The 22,907-nt window shown below is 41.7% G+C and overlaps 1 protein-coding gene across 1 annotated transcript in view; it reads left to right on the plus strand.

Moving 5' to 3' along the window:
- Positions 1–22,907, plus strand: part of PITPNB (phosphatidylinositol transfer protein beta) — a 463,503-nt gene that overhangs the window by 366,715 nt on the left and 73,881 nt on the right. The window contains exon 10 of the mRNA XM_078667295.1: positions 3,310–3,432. Coding sequence (XP_078523421.1) covers positions 3,310–3,432 — 123 coding nt within the window. The remainder of the gene's footprint in view (positions 1–3,309; positions 3,433–22,907) is intronic.

A 22,907-nucleotide genomic window follows, 5' to 3' on the forward strand; every position in this document is an offset into this window, starting at 1 on the left:
CATCATTATGCAATTCACAAGAGAATAGTGAAAGCTTGCAGAGTAACTGACTCCAAGGGACCTCTCTAGGTTCTTGACTTGAAGCTAAAAAAAACAATCACTTCTCCATTACGGTCTTCCTGAAATCACCTTAAAACCTGATGAGCCTCAACCTTTTTTTTATAAACAAACCTTTTTTCGGTTTTACTGCTCATTTTATAAGCAGTACACAGTACAAAACATGGTCGATCCACAGCAATAGTATCAGGCAATTAAAAAGAAAAAACAGTGGGCCATTTCATGTCAGACAACAGGCAGGTCGTAATAAACCCAATTTTTCATTGCTTGGTAGTACAACTACAGGCTCTGTAGATGTGCTTGCCCACTTACTCTCACCAATCCATTGCAGAGCACCACTCCACTACAGTAGGTGAAGAGGATGAGGACTTCCAATGGCAACCTGTGTTATGCATGGCCAGAACAGTACCAATGCCCACCAGGATATGGTCTCCAGGGGGTCCTCCAAAATCATCCAAGAGGCCCAACAGGGCAACACAAGGAGAGCAATCAGACAGCCTTTCCAAAACAGCAGTTAATGTAGCAAAAGTAAAGGGCCAATATTTTGCTGTTACCAGGCAGGACCAAACCATGTGAAAGAAGCGTCTTTCAGACCCCCTACAACTATGTCAAGTAGGGTTGGGGAGCGCACCAATTCTCCATAAGCAATGTGGGGGTAAAGAATGAAACATGTAAGTATTTTAGTTGAATCACTAGTAGATAAGAATAAATGACCAGCTCTTGTAAAGCGATCCTGATATTGATCAGCTGCAAACGTAACTACTGATTGGCGCTTTGTGTTCTCTTGGTGCTTTTTGTCACAAAACTTTACAAACAAATATCATTGGTTTCCTTTATCCAGTTTTAGTTGTTGCGGTGTCGTTTTCTCATTAAACATTTTATCAAGTTTTTTAGATTGGTTTGACAATTTAATTGTGTTGATTTCTTGACTTTAAAATTATTGGGGCTATGAAGTGGGGACTTGCAGAGAGGCCACTAATAGGACCTTGGACACGCGACCTAGATAAGTGTATGTTTGCAGAGAAGGAGGTGTTCAAATCTAGATGGTGTCCGAAGAAGTGGGATAAGAAGTGGAGCAGATGGAATGCGTACCGGGGTGACTTATGTGTCTCCCCGACTAAGGAAATGGAACTGTCAAAACACAGTATGTATTCTCTTGATCCAAATGGCTGAATACCTATATAATGTACTGTATTTGTATACCTGCTGTAACAAAGCTGTAATACAGGTCGATCAAAAATGTGATTTGTTTAAAATTAATACAAATATTTATAAAAATTAAAAGATTATTGGGGCTGCTTTACCTTAACCACACATTTTTCTGGACATTTGCCTACTCTGTATGCCAAGCTGCCAGGGTCTGAACAGAGATTCTCTTAGAAATGTGTTGTGGCCTAAGCATGATCAGTTGATTAAGTTGGAAGACACAACTCCCTCCCCAATTAATAACCCACTTTCTAAGTCCATTGCTCTGCAAGTACTTGGGATATCTACAGTTACAAGGACTGCCACCAATATAACGGGCGGGAAGCCTGACAGATCTTGATGCCAAGTTAGACTCTGCAACAGCTCTGTTTGACTTCTTAAAATATCAACCAATAGTATAATGAACTAATTGATGGATATAGTTCCAACCGACATTAAAGTATGTCTTTAGTGTTGATTGGACTTCATTGTCATTCGCGGCATGCCTTTGGCACATGATGAAACGGTTCTCACAGCATCTGTCATACCAATTAAATTAAGCAGTTGAATCTTAGCTGAAGGACAACGCCTTACTAGCAACTATTCAACGTGACTTAACTTTGTGTGATATGGACACAAACAACTGTAAGTCTTAGGAAATCCTTATTAGACAAATCTAAACTTCAGGATTAACCATCCATTGTTCATAGGTTAGCTTTGGAAAGCATATAGTTCTTCACATACCTTAGCTAGCAACATAACATACAAAGGAGGCTTCCAAGTCAATTGGCTCACAGTCACCACCGACTTTTTGGAGTTCAAAGGGGTCAGCCATCCTGCTTTCCTTCAGGGCAATATGCCTAGAAGACTTTTCTTGTTCTTCTATACAGTCATTTCATTTTCATGAATTCTAATGTGCTGTTTTTATGATTAAGCAAAAGGCACCCAATCGGCTATCTCCGCCTGATGACAATGGATATATGAACCTTATCATGGCACCTTATTGATTTAATATTGAAAATGTGTAAATGGACAGTTCACCTATGACAGACACTAGTGGGAGATGTCATTTTAGAGACTCTTTGGCTCTGCAGTTTGCAGCTACTAAGGTCCCCTTAATATCCATATTTTTGAAAAATAAAAACTGGCTGTCTATTCTCAATGGCTGTGGAAGCTTCCAAAGGAGAAGCTGTAATAGACATCTTTACATTGTTGCACATTACAACTGGGAAACCTGATTAGCAGTCCGATGCATTCTCTGACCTTTGATTGCATTTGCCAAATGTGATGAAGGAAAGGATCAGATGTGGGGAAGCAAAATAAGGAAGATGTTGTTCTCAACAATTGATAATGTGGGCTGCAATGCCTTAATCATTAAAATATTAGAACAAAGAGTTCATTTCGGGTGGTCGGAAACTTGGTCCATGGAATTATGTGATCAGAGCATTGGTTGTGCATAGATGGAACACAGACTTGTTGATTAATTGATCACTTGGAAACAGTGGTTGGGGTCTATCTTTTGGTCCAAGCTATCTTTTGGTCAAGATTAGTTTTTCCGTTGATGTATTTTGAAGAGAAGCATCTTTAGGTCCTATCAAAATGTAATGATGGTTGGTGCTCTGTAAGGAACTGAGGGAAGAGAATTCCAAGCAAAACCTGAGATGGATTGGCTGAGGGCCTGTTCTATCTCTGACGCAGAGGAATTCCAGCAATAGTTATCTTTTGTTCTGTAGATCTCTTTTGTTTTCTGAGATATTAAGATTGCGTGCTTTGCATTTTAGGAGTTGAAAGGCAAGATTTGGGATTGTGTGTGATGATTGGGGATGGTGTGGTGAGATTGTTGTGAAGCATTTTCTTTTGATAAGTTGGTGGAAATGATTTCTTCATGTCTTTCTCACACATCGAGAAACAGGCTTAACAAGGTGGATAGCTTCTTTTAACTTTCTAAAGAAAAAATACTTTTTCCAGTTTAAAGTCACTATCAGATTACTTTAAATTAAGAATTATCGAAGCATACACCATTAAATCCTAGCATTTGTAAAAAAGGATTTTTGTTTTTTATTACAGCAAGAAAAAAGAATATTTACAAACTTTCATCGTCAGCTCTTCTGTTGGATTGACAGATGGCATGATCTAACAATGGAGGACATTAGAAGAATGGAAGATGAAACACAAAAAGAACTAGAAGCGGTGAGAGTTTAAAATATAATCAATTATAAATTTCCCTCATCAACACGAAAATTGGAAGGAAAGTTGGCAACAACTTTATCGATTCATATTGTTTCTCATGAATGCTTTCTATGCAATGATTTTTACATGTTTTATATTCTTCTAGCACCAGTAAGAAATGTAAGCTTTTACCAGTTTAGGGCGAGAAGGAGACTGTTAATAATTCTGCATTCCACCATGGATTTTGGGACATTGGTTCTTACTCATAATTCTTTGCAGATCACTTACATATATTCTCTATAGTTCACAAACATTGCCCACCCTATGAAAATCCCTGCCGTACAAGTGCTGCCACAAAGGAAGACATGTCATTATCACGCTTATGCTGAAGTCATTGGTTTTCTCCTTGACTTCCATGGACTGAGATATTAATATCCAGGTAGACCACACACTTTCACCATTTAGATGGTGAAATATTTCCCTCAACATCTGTCCTATGAACTGAGACTCTACCACCTTCCCAGACTCAGCTGTAGGAACATGTGTAAACATGTTAGTTTCCAGAGCTAGCACCATGTGACAGATCACCCACTTGTGCACCTCACAAGCCAGAACAGGGATCCTGAATCCTCAATGTTCTATTGAGCTGTTGCATGCCAAGTGTCTGTCCAAGACTGAAGCATCAATAGTGCTGGCCACACACTTCAGTTGCCTTTTTTGTGATGCTCTCAGTCTCTCATGATGTAGAGATTGTGGTGAAATGGCTGCAATTTGTTTGCCACCTTGTAGTCTCATGGTCACATCCCTAGCTAGGATTACTTTAATATAACCGATGGCCACAGTTCCAGAAGTACATACTTGTACGTCTACATGAAACTCCAACATAGTATTGCACATTGAGAATTTGTCAAAAGTTACAAACATTTGTCTATTGCTCTTCTCAAAATTTGCTGGTTTTTCATACAACTACACCAAATGAATTATTATATACTACTTGTGCATCACCTAAGGGCGTTCAAATCTCTTAGCTTTCTTAGATGTCGTCTTTGTTACACTATGCGTATTATATTAGAAACAGCTGGTGTAAATCAGCATTTTTACTATAATGTGATGGAACACACTGGCTAGATATTCTTAGAAGATGCCTTAATCCAGGGTAACCTTGCAAAATCACCAGTTTCAATGCTCAACTTCTCATGTAGCAGATTTGTTGTTTTCAGAAGAGATTTAAAAAAAAAAAATAAGGTGTCACCAAACTGCTTGCCAGTGCTGTTCTGAGTATGATGTGGTTTTCTTGTGCCTATGACATCCGATGCTGCATTGCAGGACATTGGCTAGCCTCACTTGAATGGTGAATTATTTTCCTATGGGAAATAAAAACATCAATAAGAGATAAACTAGTTAAAATAAAAATATAAAATCAGATAACCTTTAAGAGAACGTGCAGTGTAATTGTTTTAGTGAAGTGCAATACAATGCTTTCGCTTAAATTGATATCAGTTTCATTTTGACAATAATACTGTTCGATCCAAATATTATTTTCTTTCTGTTCCTCGTGGACTCCTATCCTTTGCATACACCAGCAAGCATTGGCAGAACCAATTGGTCTGGTGTTGGCTGCCAGCATTTTGACAATTCTTATTTTGTTCACTCAGGATTTTAGCAAAACTTTATTGTTAGAGAAGCTGCTCATAAGTCTAAAAACAAATCATTGGCTAAAGGAAAAAAAATATTTTTTGACCTAAAAAAAAGGATAAATTACCATTGAGGATCTGGCATTAAAGGGAACTACTTTTCGTGTTGATGTGCTGCTTGTGAAAGGGCTTTGCACCATAACTCACATTGAAATTAGCCAATGGCTGAATTGGGCTGACCTATTGCCCCATGATGCGTGGTGAAGTGGCTAGAAGAAAAATGTGAATGACATCACAAACTAATGGAAGAAGTCTGTCTGGAAATCTCTGTAATCATAATTATAGTAAAACCAGCTCATGTTAGCTAATACCAGACCTAAAAAAAAAAAGCCTATTGGTCTAGGGTCATTGTCAGCCTCTTGCCTTTGCAACTGCCTTTTTGAAATGTGTTGTAAATCTTTATTACGGACAGACAAAGAGGCTTGCAAAGACAGGTTTGCAAAGCATGCACACAGAGAGGCTTGCAAAGACAGACACATTTATAGAGAGATGGATTTGCAAAGGCAAATATAGATAGATTTGCAAAGGGACAGGGTTGAAAAGATAGAGTAGAAATAGATAGGGCTGCTAAGATAAATATAGATAGATATGGTTGCTTAGATAAATAGGGATAGGGTTGCTAAGATAACGATAGATAGGGTTGCTAAGATAAATAGGGATAGGTAGGGTTGCTAAGATAAATATAGATAGTTTTGCAAAGATAGACAGATAGACAGATAGATAGATAGAGTTGCATAGACAGACCGGTTTGCATAGATAGATAGGATTGCATAGATAGATAGGGTTGCATAGATAGACAGATAGGGTTGCATAGGTAGACAGAGAGCTAGACTGACCAGCAGGTCGGTAGCTAGATTGGCAGATAGATAGACCGGTTGGTAGACAGGTTGATTGAAAATAGAAAGATAAACTGACAGGTAGTTAGACAGGCAGTTAGCTAGCCAGGCAGGTAGGTATAGGCAGGTAGATAGGTAGACAGATCTGACCGATAGATAGATAGACAGGTTTGTAAAGATAGACAGATATAGATAGATAGATAGTTTGCTAAGATGGATATAGATAGGGTTGCTTAGCTAGATTGACAGGCAGACCAATACAGCTGAATTGGTAGGTAGGAAGGTAGATGGATAGATAGATGTGTAGGTAGACAGACCGATAGATAGACGGGTAGACTTATAAATAGACAGGTAGATAGATATACACACAGATAGACCGTTAGAGGTGCCAAGTTAGATTGATAAATGGGCAGAAAGACCGGTTGATAGACTGAAAGACGGAATAGACTGGTAGATGCGTAGACAGATAGGGTTGCAAAGATAGATAGATAGATAGGTTCGTAGATAGCTAGGGTTGCAAAGATAGATAGATAGATAGATAGATAGATAGATAGATAGATAGATAGATAGATAGATAGATAGATAGGTTCGTAGATAGCTATGTAGACAGCAGGTCGTTAGATAGACATGTGGATATACTGCAGCTAGTTAGATAATTAGACGGGTCTATAGCTAGACTGGTAGGTAGGTAGACAGACAGGAAGGTAGGCATATAGATAGATAGATAGATAGATAGATAGATAGATAGATAGATAGATAGATAGATAGATAGAGAGGTAAAGCTAGATACAGATATAGATAGCTAGGGTTGCTAAGATAGATAGATATATAGGTTTGCTTAGACATATTGGCACACTGATGGAGCTGTGTAGATAGATAATTGGAATAAATGACACATCTTTAAATAGTAATACAATAGTTGTAAGTCTATATCAGCATAAAATACAAGAGCTCTGGAAAAAAATAGAAAGCCTTATTAGCAGGAAACCGGTTAAATGTGTTTCCAAGAATAAGTGTAGAGTGTCACTTAAAAGAAGCCCAGTTTTCAGTATTTATCCACTTTTGAAAATAAATGCAGACAGAAAACACATTGTTTTCTGTCTGTATTTATCTGTAAAAATCCGTAAAAACGGAAAACATGGAGCCTTATTTATAAAGAACTTTTTCAAGTGGATACAATCTGGTATGCTGTGAAACAGCACCAGTCATATAAAGAAAGGCCATAGCGTTAGCAGGAGACCGGAACAAAGCTGGAATATGCCCTGTGCTCACATCAGGTTATAAACACAAAGACAACACTTAGCAATAAAGTGAAACCAAAAACAATGGCATTTAGGTAACTACATCGCCTATGGATTTTCTAATTGTAAAAGAGCAAAATGCAGTGAACGTGCAGTGAGCGAATGACTGAAGTAGGCTGACCCACTGGCCATATGCTGTATGCTATAGTGGGATGAAGCAACATATACATCTTTCAGCAGAGCAATGGCTGAAGAGAGCTGGCTGAAAGCACCTTTAAGTATATTATAAATATAATTTTAGTAAAAATCAAAAGGCCTTGGCTAACGCCAAGCCTAAAGAATATTTGGTATATTTTTCATACCTCCACGTGAATCTCTGGCACTGCAGTCACCATGTTTTCAAAGGCCATGTACTGGTCCATTGCTTCATCTATGGTACTCGTGAAGAGGGACCAGGCTACTAAAACTTTTTTGTCCATCACAGTGTTCATAAAAGATCACTTTAGTATAAATAATGGGATATGTACTTGACGATGTCCCTAAAATGTACATCTTAATTATGTGACCAATTATTGACTCCAGGTCGGCAGACATAGTTTTCTCCTCATAGGATTTGTGCATCTGGATCATAGTCACACTGAGATAAAGGCTTCCTTATCGGCACAGTGCATGTACACTCCTGACTGTTTTGTGTATCTTGTTTCGGGTTTAGTAGAATCATTTGTAAGTATTTGAAATGGGTCTGTGAAAGTCTTGATCAATTAAGATTTTCCATCCAAAATCTCCTCCTATTTGAAGAGGTTCCTTTCCTACCGTATCCTCCATCCTTTCAGCATACCTTGTACCAGAACATTTGGAGCACCATATTGCTTTATTATCTGGTTGTTTCTAGTATATTTTTTCAGAATGCGATTTTAAATAGGGAACTGACTTCGCATATGTTTCCTTTGAGTGTCTTAACTTGTCTCCAAAAGAACATAGGACGTCCTGCCTAGATACATTACCCATCCATGTAAAAGTACTGGAAAGCCACTTGGAGGCTCAGATTAAATATTCCATAGTTAAAATTCGGTTACCTGTTTTCCCGTTTATACTGATTTCTACCGATAAAGACTGAAAACCATTTATTTTCATGTCTGCATATCTTTCTAAATGTGGATAAAACGGAAATTAGGTTGTTTTTTTCAGAATGCTCTCCTGCATGACTTCCAAGCCAATAACGGCGTGGAATGACAGGTAATGGGATTAAAAAAGAAAGGGATATTAGTAATGAGTCCTAAACGGAAGCAGGTATGCCCATGCTTGATATTAAAATATGTGCGTTTCTATATAAGTGCATTGATTTATCATTTGTGGGCGTTCACATCATGTATTCAAGTATGAGTACATAATTATTGGTTAAATAAATGTGGGAATAGGTTAAATAAATGTGGGAATATGCTAGCTTCAGCTTCTTTTTTGACAAAACCCCAAATAAGAAGTATAAATACAGATACAGATAAAATTAGCAAAAAATGAAAATGAAGGAATACAGGCGGAAATGTAAAAAAAACATAAATACCATAAACCAGGAGCCCTAGTTAAAAATGACCTCATAGATGAGCTTCAGTCTGGCTTCAGTCAGGATGCAGAGCAGAAACCTTAATTTTTTAAAACAGCCGACAATGCACTACTGTTCTTGAGAAAGGCAGCTTCCGTCACCTCATTCTCCAGGACCTCCTAAAAGCGTAGGTAAATCACTCAACTCTACAGAAAATTAATTACGATAATAGGGGGTTAATTGTGCAGTCCTCGCTCGGTTCTCGTCATACCTTGTAAATCAAAGTCAGAAAATAAAATTGGAAAACTCTTTACAACTTCTCATATTGCACCTTGGTAAATAGTGAAATATTGTGCCTTCCTTTTATGTCGATGATACTCTCCTTCTTTTGAAAATGTACTGCCCCAGTGATATTAAAAGTGAAGCCCAGGTTGCCCCAGTATTGGAACTTTCATAGATCCCCATGCTTTTGTATCATTCCCCATCGTCGGAATGGGAGTCTCGGTAACCAAAAATAACATAGCAGTAGGTACAAAATAGAAAGAAAAGGCCTAGGCCTCATTCCCTTTTGTAGCATATCCGCCTCTTTTTGTAAAAGAGACCAAACCTAATCATCATCCAATCAGAAGAGCCTCACCCCTTAGAACCCTCCTGAAGGAACCTCAGAGCCTCAGATTTTCTACCGCACGTTGTGCTTAGGGAGTCTCCTTTGAGCTCTGCTCAATCTCAACTCTTCAAGTGTTTTCTTAGGATTTCTCTTCAGAATTGTTGGCTGTCCCTTCCAGGATGTCTGATAAGGAGAAGAAGGCCCTTTTCAAGCCATGCTCCACCTGTGGCAAGAAAAGATTGTTTGTTGAGGATAGGCATAAAGATTGTATATATTGCCTCTATCCTGATCATAAGGCTGCGGACTGCAAGATCTGCCGCACCTTTTCTATTAAGACCCTCCGGGACCGTGAGGGTAGGCTTCTTACTTGGCTCCAGAAGTTGAAGTCCTGAAAGGACACAGTCTCCAGTGACAGTGAAGACTCTTCTTCAGCCTCATCTTCAAGAAGGTCAGTCAAAAGGGGTAGGGCTTCCCCTTCTCCTTCTGTGGAGCGTCCATCTAAGGATGTGAAGAGTCTTCACTGTCACGGCAGCTGGAGCATCGACGACGCCCATCTCATCGTCGATAGTTCACTCGTCGACTAGGTCTACTCCGTCGCCGACGACGGCAGCATTACCAGGTACAACTCCATTGTCGACGATACTGTCGTCGATGGACAGAATCACTTTTTCCTTGAGACTGATTACACCTGACATGACGTCACCGAGGAGAGTTACCCCCTTGCCTCCAGCTCTGCTGTTAGAAGAGGATGATGACGACTCAGATGAGGAGGATCAGAACTCGTATGGATATGCACACAGTCCTTCCCAGCTTCTAGTAAAATGTCATGAGACGGATTCCGAAGGAGAGTACCTGCAGGAATGTGGGTATCAACATATTGGGCAGGTATGATCGCCAACTATGGTGTGACATTTCGCCCCATCTAGATGAACTGCCTCAGGAGTCAAAAGGCGACGCAAGGAAAATTTTACAAGAAGGGGAGGCAACGTCCATGGTGATAATTGATTGTGCCATGGACATCGCCACAACTGCCTTTCGATCGCTAGCTGGTGCTGCAGTTCCTCGTTGCCAGGGATGGCTCGGGGCGACTTGGTTCAGACCTGAAATCCAGAATAAAATCCTGGATCTACCTTTTGATGGAGAGGCGTTGTTCGGGAAACATATCGATGACACTCTCCAGGATATGAAGAAGGATACCGAGACGGCGAGGTCTCTGGGTACACTACAGTACCGAAAAGCTCCTTTCAGAGGTGCCAGAGGTAAGAGTACCACGTACAGAGGCTCTTACCAGCAGCAACGATACCCATCGTACGGATCAGGCTCACAACAATATGGCCAGCCTTATCAACAAAGACAAAGCCAGTCCTCGAATTTCTCTCTATCGAATAATAGAGGAAAACAAAATCGCCAAGGACGGGATACGTCCAAGAGGCAATAGCAGCATCCTGGCTCGTCCTACTGTGCCCACCTCCACAAGATCATCGGTAGGAGGCAGGGTATCTCAATTCCTTCAGAATTGTTCCAAGATAACATCAGACCGTTGGGTGCTAAACATCATTCGAAAGGGCCATACTTTGGAATTCACACAAATCCCACCATCCAAGCCCCCGGCTGCCATGCCATCAAAACATCTGCGTCTCCTGCGGCTCGAAGTTCATCAGATGCTCCTGAAAGGTGCTATAGAACCGGTCCCCTCCTCTCAAAGAGGGGAAGGATTCTATTCTAGGTTCTTCCTGGTGAGGAAGACGCCAGAGAAATGGCACCCCATTTTAGATCTCAGGGAGCTCAACACATATCTCATTTCCCTATCCTTCCGGATGGTCTCCCTTCAAGACATACTACGTCTCATCAATCCAGGGGATTTCATGGCCACGCTCGATCTCGAAGATGCGTATTTTCACATACCTATTCACCCTGCACACAGAAGGTTTCTACGGTTTACAGTAGCCAAGAGCCACTTTCAATTCAGGGTTTTACCCTTTGGACTTCGCTCAGCTCCAAGAATCTTCACCAAGGTGCTGGCACCGGTGGCGGCGTTTCTACGGAGGAATCACTTTCAAGTCTTCCCTTACCCGCACGACTGGTTGCTGAAGGCTCCGTCCAGGGAGGCTGCGAGGGAAGCAGTCAATGCATGTACAAACCTTTTCCAGAATCTGGGCCTTACTCTCAGCAAGGAGAAGTCATCTCTGGTTCCGTCCAGGACTGCACGTTTCCTCGGGGCCATCTTGGACTCAAATCTCAACAAAGCTTTCCCAACCTTAGAAAGACAGGAAAGACTGCAAACTATGGCACTGGCCTTAAGAAAAAGAAAGTTTCTTTCAGTATGCCGTTAAAAATCCCTTCTGGGAATGATCTCCTCATGCATTCCTCTGATTCCTTACTGCAGATTGAGGATGCGTCCTCTTCAGGAGCAGCTCGACATTCAGTGGCAGCAGATTCACGGTTCGTTCGACGACAAGGTGACCATCACCTCAGCAATGAAAAAAGCTGCCTTATGGTGGACGAAGGAGGAAAACTTATCCCAAGGTCTATCCTTCATAAGCGATCCGTCTCCTCAGGTTGTGACGACGGATGCGTCATTGGACGGCTGGGGGGCAGTACTGCAGGACCTTGATGTCAGTGGACATTGGTCTCCTCAGCACAGTCTTCTTCACATCCATCTCCTAGAACTCAGGGCAATCAAGCTGGCTCTTCAAGCATTTCTCCCTTGCCGGAGAGGTTCGAAGGTTCTCATCCGGATGGACAACACCACGGCCATGCATTACATAAACAAAGAAGGAGGAACCAGGTCTCTCCTGTTGTCTCAGGAAGCTCAGGAAATCTGGGAATGGGCTATCCTTCATGAGATTTCGCTGCAAGCGGAACATCTGCCAGGGATCTTAAACGAACATGCCGACAGACTAAGCAGACTATCCTCAGTCAGTCACGAGTGGGAACTGAACCAAATGGTTCTGGACAAGGTTTTCCGACAGTGGGGCAAGCCCTCAATAGATCTATTTGCCACTCCGACCAACAAGAAATGCCGGTCTTATACAAGCAGGCTTCACCATCGAGGATCATTGGGGAATGCTCTTTCGATAGCCTGGTCAAGGGACATTTGTTTACGCCTTTCCCCCCATTCCAATGATACCAAGACTTATCAGGAAGATCAAGGTGGAGCCATGCAAGATGATCTTGATAGCTCCGGCTTGGCCGAGACAGTTCTGGTTCACGGAACTCCATCTGTTGTCGCTGGTTCCTCCTCTTCCCTTGCGAGCCATTTCGGACCTTCTCACGATGTCCGATGGGCAGATTTGGCATCCGGATCCAGCTTCAATGCACCTGACAGCATGGCTCCTGAGCAGCGAGAATTCATGAACCTTCCCATCTCGAATGAAATAAGACCGGTTCTCTCCCAGGCTAGAGTTCCTTCTACAAATAAAACTTGCCGTTTGAAATGGAAAAGATTTTGCATTTGGTGCAGGAAAGAAGGCGTTGATCCTTTCTCTTCTTGACCTCATCAACTTTTGTCCTTAGCTAAAACAGGACTGGCGCATTCATCCATAAAGGTTCATTTAGCGGCAATTTCTAGATACAAACGTTCAGCATCTGGACCTTCTCTCTGGTCTTCAAGAATAATGAAACAATTTCTCAAGGGATTGTTTCGAGTTTATCCCCCGGTGAGGCCTCCGCCTCCTACTTGGCAACTGAACTTGGTTCTCACGCAACTCATGAAGAACCCTTTTGAACCTATACATCGGACGGATATGAAATTCCTTTCATGGAAATTGGCTCTTCTTCTTGCCCTCACTTCTGCAAGACGCATTGGGGAGCTACAGACTCTCACGATTCAGGAGCCGTTTCTTCAATTCAAGAGGAATACTGTAATCTTACGAACTAATCCAAGGTTCATGCCTAAGGTACCTTCGGACTTTCACCTGAATGAGACAGTAATTCTTAAATCTTTCTTTCCTCACCCTTCCACACCAGCAGAAGGGTCACTGCATTCTCTGGATGTGCAAAGGTGCTTGAAATTTTATTTGGATCGCACCAAGGAATTTCGTAAATCCTCGCAACTTTTCATTGCTTTTGGTGGTCCTCGCAAGGGTCTCCCTCTTTCAAACAAAGTATTGCGAGATGGATCTCCAGTGCCATTCTCTATTGCCACTCAACAGCGGGTAAGCCGCTGACCAGCAGAATTAGAGCACATTCCACAAGATCTGTGGCTTCTTCGTCAGCTCTCTTCGCAGGAATACACATCAGACATTTGTAGGGCTGCAACGTGGAGAAGCGTGCACACCTTTACGAAGCATTACTGCTTGGAATCCTTGACGCAAAAGGACACAGCAGTGGGCCAGGCAGTCCTGAGGAACCTCTTCCACTGATTGGTGAGCTTTCTTTTCTATCCCTCCTTCCTTTTCTGCACATTTTGTATCTTTGGAATAATGATGGCTTTTGCAATAATTGTTTATGCCACAAAATGTGCTGTATTGCTTACTGCTTTCTACTCTGATATAAAAGCATGGGAATCTATGAAAGTTCCAATACTGGGGCAAGAAAACAAGTTACTTACCTGTATCTGTGGTTCCCCAGTATTGGTAACTTTCATAGATTCCCATACGCCCACCCTCCTCCCCAAGGAAAGCACAGCCTCCAGCAGATATGGTTACTGTTACACAACGGCTGTGAAAATCTGAGGCTCTGAGGTTCCTTCAGGAGGGATCTAAGGGGTGAGGCCCTTCTGATTGGCTGATGATTAGTTTGGTCTCTTTTACAAAAAGAGGCGGATATGCTACAAAAGGGAATGAGGCCTAGGCCTTTTCCTTCTCTTTTGTACCTACTGCTATGTTATTTTTGGTTACCGAGACTCCCTTTCCGACGACTGGGACGGATACAAAAGCATGGGAATCTATGAAAGTTACCAATACTGGGGAACCACAGTTACAGGTAAGTAACTTATTTTCTTTTGGCTGACATGCAATCTAGGATGGATATCTGCCAAACTTAAGCTGCTTAAAACAGAGGTACCTCTGATTTCACCCATCCATACTACTACTTCCCAGTTCAAGCCTGCCGTGACACTTACTTTGTTAAACTCATATGTGCCTTAACATTTTACATCCTCAAAGAGGATTTCAAGCAAGTGATGCAGTCCATAGTGTTATTGAGGCTAAACTTCAAAAACACCCTACTTGTTGGAATTTCGGAACTATACTTATCGCCTCACCTTATGAATACTCCTGGTTTCAGGGGGGCCCAGAAAACTGTTCCTCAGCTCTGTAAGGCTGCTAGATGGCGCCACAGGGGTCCAACTGCAAAAACTCCACCCCCAGCAGTGAAGTCACCCGAATATATTAAGAGCCAACCAGTCTGGTGACCTCAGTTCCCACTCCCACTGAGGCTCTCTAAAGCCACGTCTTTTTGTCCCTCTGCCAAATTCTTCCACTTTTGACAGAGACTGTGTCAAATTTATTTTCAAGAGCCTCAGGCTTCAAGCCTTGGAGGTGGCACAGGAGGATTCTTTTCGGGCACCCAAAAATGAATGAAAGTAAGGTCTGTGGACGGGACATGACTGCTTTCTGGATTCTAGTATTCTACTAAAGACCATCAAGAAGTTGAAATCCAAGTTGTTTTTGACTAGGGACTGTAGTGAGACTCCTGAGAAGTTTCCTCCCCCTCAGGTTTGTCACATTTGAAGGGAACATTCTTCTGAGAACTCTTCTTGCAAAAGAAACAAAAAGCACTATTGGAATGTGAAGTAGTCTTCTTTCTTGAGAAAGCTCTCCAGTTCACAGAGGCCTGATTTTTATCTGCCGAAGCCAGGCTCTTCCTAGATGTGATATTACCCATCCAAACCCCATTGAAATACTTGGACTTACAAAATAGCAGAGGCCAAGATTCTTTATCAGGGAGGGACATTTCCTCCCTTAGACAAGGTGTGATCTTTTACAACAGTTTTCGGAAGGCCTTTTGTGGAAATAACGTATGCCATTATGAGGTTAATCTTGCAATTCTCCACAATCTAGGTCTCCTTTGTGACACTGATGGTAGGCATGCAGATTGCCAGACATGATCGACATCCTTCTGGGTATCCCCCAATTTTGTCATCCCACCTGTCTCAAAGCTGTACCCCACAATCTTCCTTGCAGCTTCTCTTGACAGTGAATCCCTGAGGCTTGACTCCATGGGCTGCAAAGTTTCTGTCCCTGGAAGCTTGGCACTCTGGACTGCTAATGCTACCTGCCTTATGGGTAATGGCCAGAATTACAATTGACAGCCTGCTAGACCATCTGAAGAAGCCATTACTGACCTGGTGAGTGATGACCTAGATTCATCGTCTACATCCTAAAGTGTGGTTTTGATACTGGGGACACTGTTGCTTGGTCTGTGGGTATGGTGGTTATGTTGCATCATTATTCGCGAATGTTGTTCAGTTGGATTTTCAGGAGATGTCCGGGGTTAGATCGGGGTTAGATTGGACATGCTCTTTGATGGTAACTATTTGGTGTGAAAGCTAACTCCTCCTTGGAATACTTCAAGCATGGCAGGGCCCTGGCTCACGCCATGGACCTCGTGCTTCTGCACAACAATTTCACCAACTGTATTAAGAGTTCCAAGGTTATTGTAGAGCTGTTCAGCCCTGACAACCGCAGCCGTCTCAATCTGTTCGAATGCCACAGCAACTGTGTCGCTGCATTTGGGTCAGGATGAATCTAAAAGGTGTAAGTAGCTCCTGCAACAGATTCAGCCCCCACCCTCTTCTTCAGGCTTTGTAATTATTGTCTTACTGATCATGCAACTATGCACCCCATAGTAATCTGTTCAACCCATGTTGAAGGTAGAGAAGATAGACCTAGCGAGGCAGGCCAAAAGAGAGATGCCCTGTTGTGGGACCTCCATTAATATTTGTAAACACTGCAGAGTTCTGCCCATGCAGGACTCTGTACAAATGTTCAGTGGAGAGAGAGAGTCTCCAAATAACACAAAACAATCCCCATGAAAGGCAACACATGTTGTAAAACAAATGTACAAGAAAATATCAACTTTTTAAAAAAGTTAAGAGCTAAATAGAAATGTTCCCATAGCCATGCACACTCAAAAACTGTGCGGTCTCATTAAGGTTACCCATTGACCTCCTAAATCCTAGCATGCACCACGTATAGTCCTTCAGTTCTGTGAGAAGTATCCCAGACATTGGGCTCTGCACACTAGAAGCATATTGTTTTCTTCGTAAATCCATTTTTAGATACTTTGCTTGATGCTATATTTATGCAGACTGGGTGACGGAGATTACTTTACAATTATCCACTGTTTTTCCCCTTTGGTATTTTCTCAGTTTGAAATGCTGTTTGTTCCCCTATTGGAAACTAATGAGGGAATGTATAACCTGTTGCTGGTGTTGAGGGTTCAATCTCTTTCAGGGTTTTTCTAGTAAATAAAAATCTGAGTGTCTGCGCATCTAACGGGACACAGGGTAGCGCATCCCCTACTAATGCATTGCTAATCAATTTCTTGACACATCAGTGAGGTCCCTCAGAATATTCCCTTCTTCTCTCAAGCTCCTTGAGATATACTTGGATCTGAGGGGCTTGAGGGTATTGGAGTTTCTGACAAATTTTGTCAAGGGAGTCATCAGCATCGTAGATAGTAATTGATGACTGGCTTCGTAGTGATGAGGATTTTAAAGTCATGAAGAATATCATCGTGTGGAGCACATACAACATTGAAGAAGCCTCCCATTATGTTAAGAGCAATGTTTACACCATCAGAGCGGAGTATGACGATGACACCAGCATTGTTAGTGCCAGGCCAAAATTTAGTGTATCTAGTCTGAGCGGTATCTTGTTTACCATAATCTTTTTCATTTACTTTTTTTCCCTTTAAAATAGTGCTGAATTTCTTTCCATCTTCCTTAAAGCTGATCTGTGGCCCTTCTGCAGAGAAGGTGATAGACCATTCATTTCATTCAGCTTTAGTAAACGTCAAGCCTTTTGACGAAGCACACTGCAGAGTGCCACAAAGCAGTACAAGTCTGGAAAAAACTATTTAAACCTGACAAGACGCTCCAATGATATTAAGCCCATCCTGCAAGTAATTTAATAGATCGAAAGTATGATTGCCTCCCATGTTGAGGTGAAAAATACCCATAAAGTCTTTATGTAGAAGCAGGCAATACAGCCATTGCATTTTAAGTAAAACATCCTGGACTGAAGGAGTTCAATGTGATTGTGATACTTAGGAGGATCTATAGCTGCATGGATTCAGTAACAAAAGACTTTGTAGAGGACAATTCTTACCTTTTCCCCCTCCAGTAGAGTCTGAACATTTTCAAAAGGCAAAGAGGAGTTCATATCTCTCTCCAAGGACTTCAGAACTTCCGATTTATTTATTACTGAGAAAATTTATTTTACAACCTGCGACTGTGCCTGTGTGGTGAGTTACGTCACTTTCCATTGAAAAGGCATATTTTATTTTCCTAATAATTGTACGTGCTGGATCTCTGAAAACCTTGCTCTGCATGTAAGCCAAGCAGTTCTTTAGACTCTCATATCTATAATGGTACATAGTACTGAAGTATGCAGATTTTTTGTGATGCCAACAGTCTTTGTTTTGGCATGTATGTTGTAAATCCCAGAGCATTGTGACAAAAGCTTACCTGTGCTAAAAAAGAAAAGGCCCTTTTGAAGATCCAGGCAGGTCTAGTACAGCAGGTCAGCTGGGCAGTTGCAGGGAGGCCTCTGGAGCTTGTTGTGACCCTGGAGCTCAGAACAGGAGATCAGCCAATTGATGCTTGGAGTCACTCAGATCTTCATGGGCACAAGGAGATGGTCTATTTCACCTTCAGCAAGGCAGCCACAAGAGGCAGAACAGTCCTATCGGGTGAGGGGGGGGGGGGAGTTCCAGGTAGGACTCAAGCACCAGGGTACTCCTTTAGGGGTCCAGGCAAGCCTCTTGGCAGTCCTCTGGGGAATAGTACAGTCCTTCTGGAGACTTCCACCAGTCGAGGGGTGTACCGAAGAAGCGGTTTAGGCGGTCCAATATTTATACATGGTGTCAGCGTTTGAAGTGAGGGTAACATAGTTTCTACTCTGATATCTGGCTCTGGAAAGTTCCTTCCTTCTCCTGACAAGGCTCCAGATAGTCTAAGGTGATAAAAGACTGGTTCCTTTGTGAGTGTTCTATAGGCAGCAGTTTGAAATAAAAGTGAGGCAGGGAACAGCGCTGCCTCCCCCAACCTGGCAGGATGGCCCATCTTGCCAACACCTAGTCCCCCTTTGTCTCACTATCTGGGAGGAAGGCACAAAGGCCAGCAGCTAAGTTCTTCACAGTTACGTGACCCAGAACATAGGTTGCAGGCACTTCTAAAAGTGGCATTATCATAATTGTGACTTACATCTGACTTTGCCGTTAAAGAATGCTTTAAATTACAATTTATTTGAGTCCAAACTTGACATTCCTATCTGTTGCCAATCACAAGGTCGATGTAATAAGGCAACTCAATGTTATCCAATTAGAGAAACAGGACTTACAGTAGAAGATGTCAAACTTAAAAACACTTCCTACTCTTTTAAACACAATGTACCCTGTCCTATGGGATATTTAGGGCTTATCTTAGGAGGGATTTATATGTATTAAAAAGGAAGGTTTAGCCCTGGCAAATGGTTTATTTTGCCAGGTTGAAATTTCAGTTTAAACCTGCACTAAAAGCTGCAATTGCAGGCCTGAGACATGTTCGAAAGTGTGTCTTAAGTGGGTGGCACAAAGAGTGCTGCAGGCCCACTAGTAACATTTAATTTAGAGTCCCTGGATACATGATCTACCATATTCTAGGGATGTATAAATAAGTTAAATATGCCAATAAGGTGTAGGCAAATTGTCTCGTCTCAAAAAAATGTATTTCGGCTAAAAGTAGCCATATAAGCACAAATATAGAAACTACATTACATTTGATTAAAAACAGAGTTACAAAATGACATGTGGTATATTGAATTATCACAACCAAGGCCCTTGGAGAATACCAGCCAAGGAGATGTGAATATGTATTATTGACAAAATCCATTATCAACTCATTTGGCCTTCTAGCTCACCCCAGCCCCACATTGTTGTTTAGGTGAGTGACTGGTAAAGTGATTGTGCAACATGTAGCCACTCTGGCTGATTGTAATTCCATTTTCCTTCTGCCTCAGGCCGCAGCCCCAAGATGTTGGTTAGTTTGGGTGGTAGCAAAGTGCTTATGCATTATATACACATTCTATGAATAGTTTAAGTGCTTGTGCAACCTACGGGCAATCTTAACGATTACTACTTTGTCTAGAATGTTAAGTTCATAAGAGGCCCTTATATAGGCAAGAGATGTCCCTAATCTGTTCTAACAACAATCAAAGAGAGAGGAGATACTCAATATCTATTTTGGGCATTGAAGTTAAAAAGTTTTCTTAAAAAAGTTCTAAAATGCTTGCTTACAATTTACATAGATACCAATGAGAAACTAGAAACTAGGTTCGTCGTGGGAGGTATAGTACAGTGTGTTGGCCCATACTAGGGTGTTGACTTTAAAATGGCACTGCGCACACACTACAATGAAAATAAAAAATGTGCGACAGAAAACACAATGTGTATCATATTTCAATATCCTGTATGCCTTGTAGTGTAGTTCCTATATTCCCAATAGGCTTTGCGCATTGGAATAACATAAACGATAGTTTAGACGTGGGACTTAGGTCGACTAGGTCTCTATTGAATATGTTAGACTTAATTATGAATGCCAGCTAGCTCAGAGGTCACTAGAAACTTTCTCGAATTCACAAGAAGGGATTAGTTTCTGACAACCGCATAAACATGACAACTTTGCTCCCTCAAGAATAAGGAGTATACCTCCAGAGTCGCGGAAACAATAGATAGCTATTTTACTCAGTCAATCATGCATGCTTAGTTTCACCAGAAGTGCAGAGAAACAGAGAGACGAGCGTTTTCAATAAAAGAGGATATTTATTGAACAATCTTCTTTCTCCTGCAAGAGAAGTGAATTGCTACAATCGCAATACAATCGCAATACTTGTCATAAAGTAAAGTGCGTACAGTAAAAGGAGTATTATAAAATAGTACTGTAAAAGCATAGTATGGTTTCTAAGCCATACGGTGTTTAAAATGGGTAAAATACATACAATGATAAAATAATGACTAAACGTACTCAACTGGTGCTTCTAAGATACGCCTACCCCGGTGTAACTAACCTAAGCCTAGTACAGGGAAGGAGTAAGTCAGATGTAGTTTGAGTTAAGATAGTTTCTGCCAAGAATCTAAATCAAGAATTCTCTACGGGTCTAATCAGCTTCGTACCTTGGTTATAGAATGAAGGAGGTCTTGTATCTCTCTCTCAGGACTCGATCTCCCAGCAACCCACAAGGGTGACAGGGAAACACTGGAGCTGGACTTCTCGGCAGGAGTAAAGACAGCATCTCTCTCACAGTGCGTCAGCGGGAGGGTCGGCTTCCTTCGGCACTTGTCGATCTGCTCCAAACCACCGTGTGTTTTGCTAGGGCAGATGCTGGTATATTTATACCTGGAAGGTGCCGAGTTTGACGTAAGGTTGGACATAAGACGTCACTAAGAACTCGCAGTTCTTTCAGGACTCCGGGAGTTCTAGGACAAATCAATACAGAAGCAGGGGGGATTTCCGGGCTGCTGGAGGCTTGGTTTGTACAAGAACACGTTGTGTTTTCTAGGAGTCTATGGGAGTAGCCTTGCCGTATTTGGACTGCATTGGCTATGTCTTAATATGGGTATGATTCTTATGCTTATATAAGGATATGATTTGATATAACCACATAAGGGCATGAATCGGGAATATTTAACTAGAGTCCTAGATTCGTCTACAACACCCACTCCACGTATAATGTCCATCATTACTAAATACTAAGCAATTTTAAACATATCTACTACGCATGTGTTTTCCATCCCACCCCAAAATACATAAAATGCATTTGAAATGGTATATACACGAAAAATGAGTATTATACTGTACGTTTTCAAGCAGTGGTATCATTCAGATAATGCATATATTGTACATTCTAATGGTGACTGAATGAATCACGAAATTTACATTTATGAAATGGCTCTTAATACAGAAGAGAGGTTCGAGACCATTTCATCACATATTTATACAAGACTGTACATGTGCTAGAGGCTAAGTCAAAATATTGTCTCTAGAGTTTTCAAAAATAGAAATCTTGTTCTCTAAGAATAGTTCTACTTTAAGCAGAGTATCATGTGCCAAAAAAGTAAATATTTTGGGAACGGGGAAAAAATAATTTCGCTTTCAGGGAAAAAATAGTTCCAATAGTTTTTTAGAAGTTCTGTTTATCAAAACTGAAGGCCGAATTCAGAGTTCAGGGAACGGTGTGTGCTCATGTTTTCAAAAGTTATTCTCGTTGTTAGGAGAGAACATTAACTCAGATAGGCTGGCAAAGAATTTGTCTACTACAGTAGGTGAAAGTTGGACCATGTCCGAAAAATTAGAAATAGTGCATATGTGAGATGCATTGCCGTCACCGGTGTCTTGATCAGCAATGGTCACAGAAGGTTGTACCTGTGTGCCGATTTCATCTCGTACCTCACCACTACCTAGTCGTTATGGTGAGGTCTCAACGAATGCCGTCATCAGAATAGGTAGCCGCTGGGGACAACACGTTGCATGAGCCGTTACCGAACCAAGCAAAGTATCGACATCCATAGGTACTGCTGATGGGAGTGTGAGACAGACGTCTAACATGCATTCTTCTCCACAGAGCAGGCATCGTAGAACAGGTAGGATGCAATCTTGCCAGATTGGTCTGAATGAAAGAAACCAGGTAGTATTCAGATCTCTTAGCCGAGCCAAGCCGAGGACTTTAGTAATCCGATCTCGGTATCGCATTGCTAGGAGCGTTTCTTCCATTGTAGCCTGAGTTTTGTCTGTGACTGGACTTGCCATATCGGAGCAGAAGGAACAAAAATAAGATTCCTGCTACAAGTCCCAAGATGAGAGGCAGGCCGCCGAACACAGAGTGCACAAAATTCGGGAAGATGCTCAGGACTGCTTCAAAGGGTGCTAACAGTCCTGAAAAAATTGTCTTAAATACATGTGCGATGCCACTGGTATCAGACATGTTTAAGATTTGACTTAACATTTCTACGAAATGCACGGGGCAATTTGTTGATAATAATGCATGTATCTCTGCCGATGTCCTTGCGACTTGCATATCATAAGTTTCCTTAGACGAGGTTAAAGGCACAGTTGTTTGTAAAAGAATGGACTTCATTCTGCTTAAAGTATCAATTCGAATAGAAGAGATATTCAGAGAAGGCCATATCGTTGCCTCCTTGTCTGGTTTGCTGTTTGGATACAATACTTGCATACAGCAAGGGACCCTGGATGTAACACTGACGAGATAGGCCGTTCCTGGCACCATTCCACAACAGCTGCGGTCACTTAGCATAACGTAACTGCCGTTGGAAAGTTGTCTGAAAAAAAGGCTCTATTTGTGTAGCAGGGGTGCCGTGCAGGTGGCATGAAAGGTTATTTGATGAACATTCGCAGGCTCCATGCAAGTTAATTCC

This window comes from Lissotriton helveticus, chromosome 11 (assembly GCF_964261635.1).
Source record: "Lissotriton helveticus chromosome 11, aLisHel1.1, whole genome shotgun sequence".
NCBI classification, from domain to species: domain Eukaryota; kingdom Metazoa; phylum Chordata; class Amphibia; order Caudata; family Salamandridae; genus Lissotriton; species Lissotriton helveticus.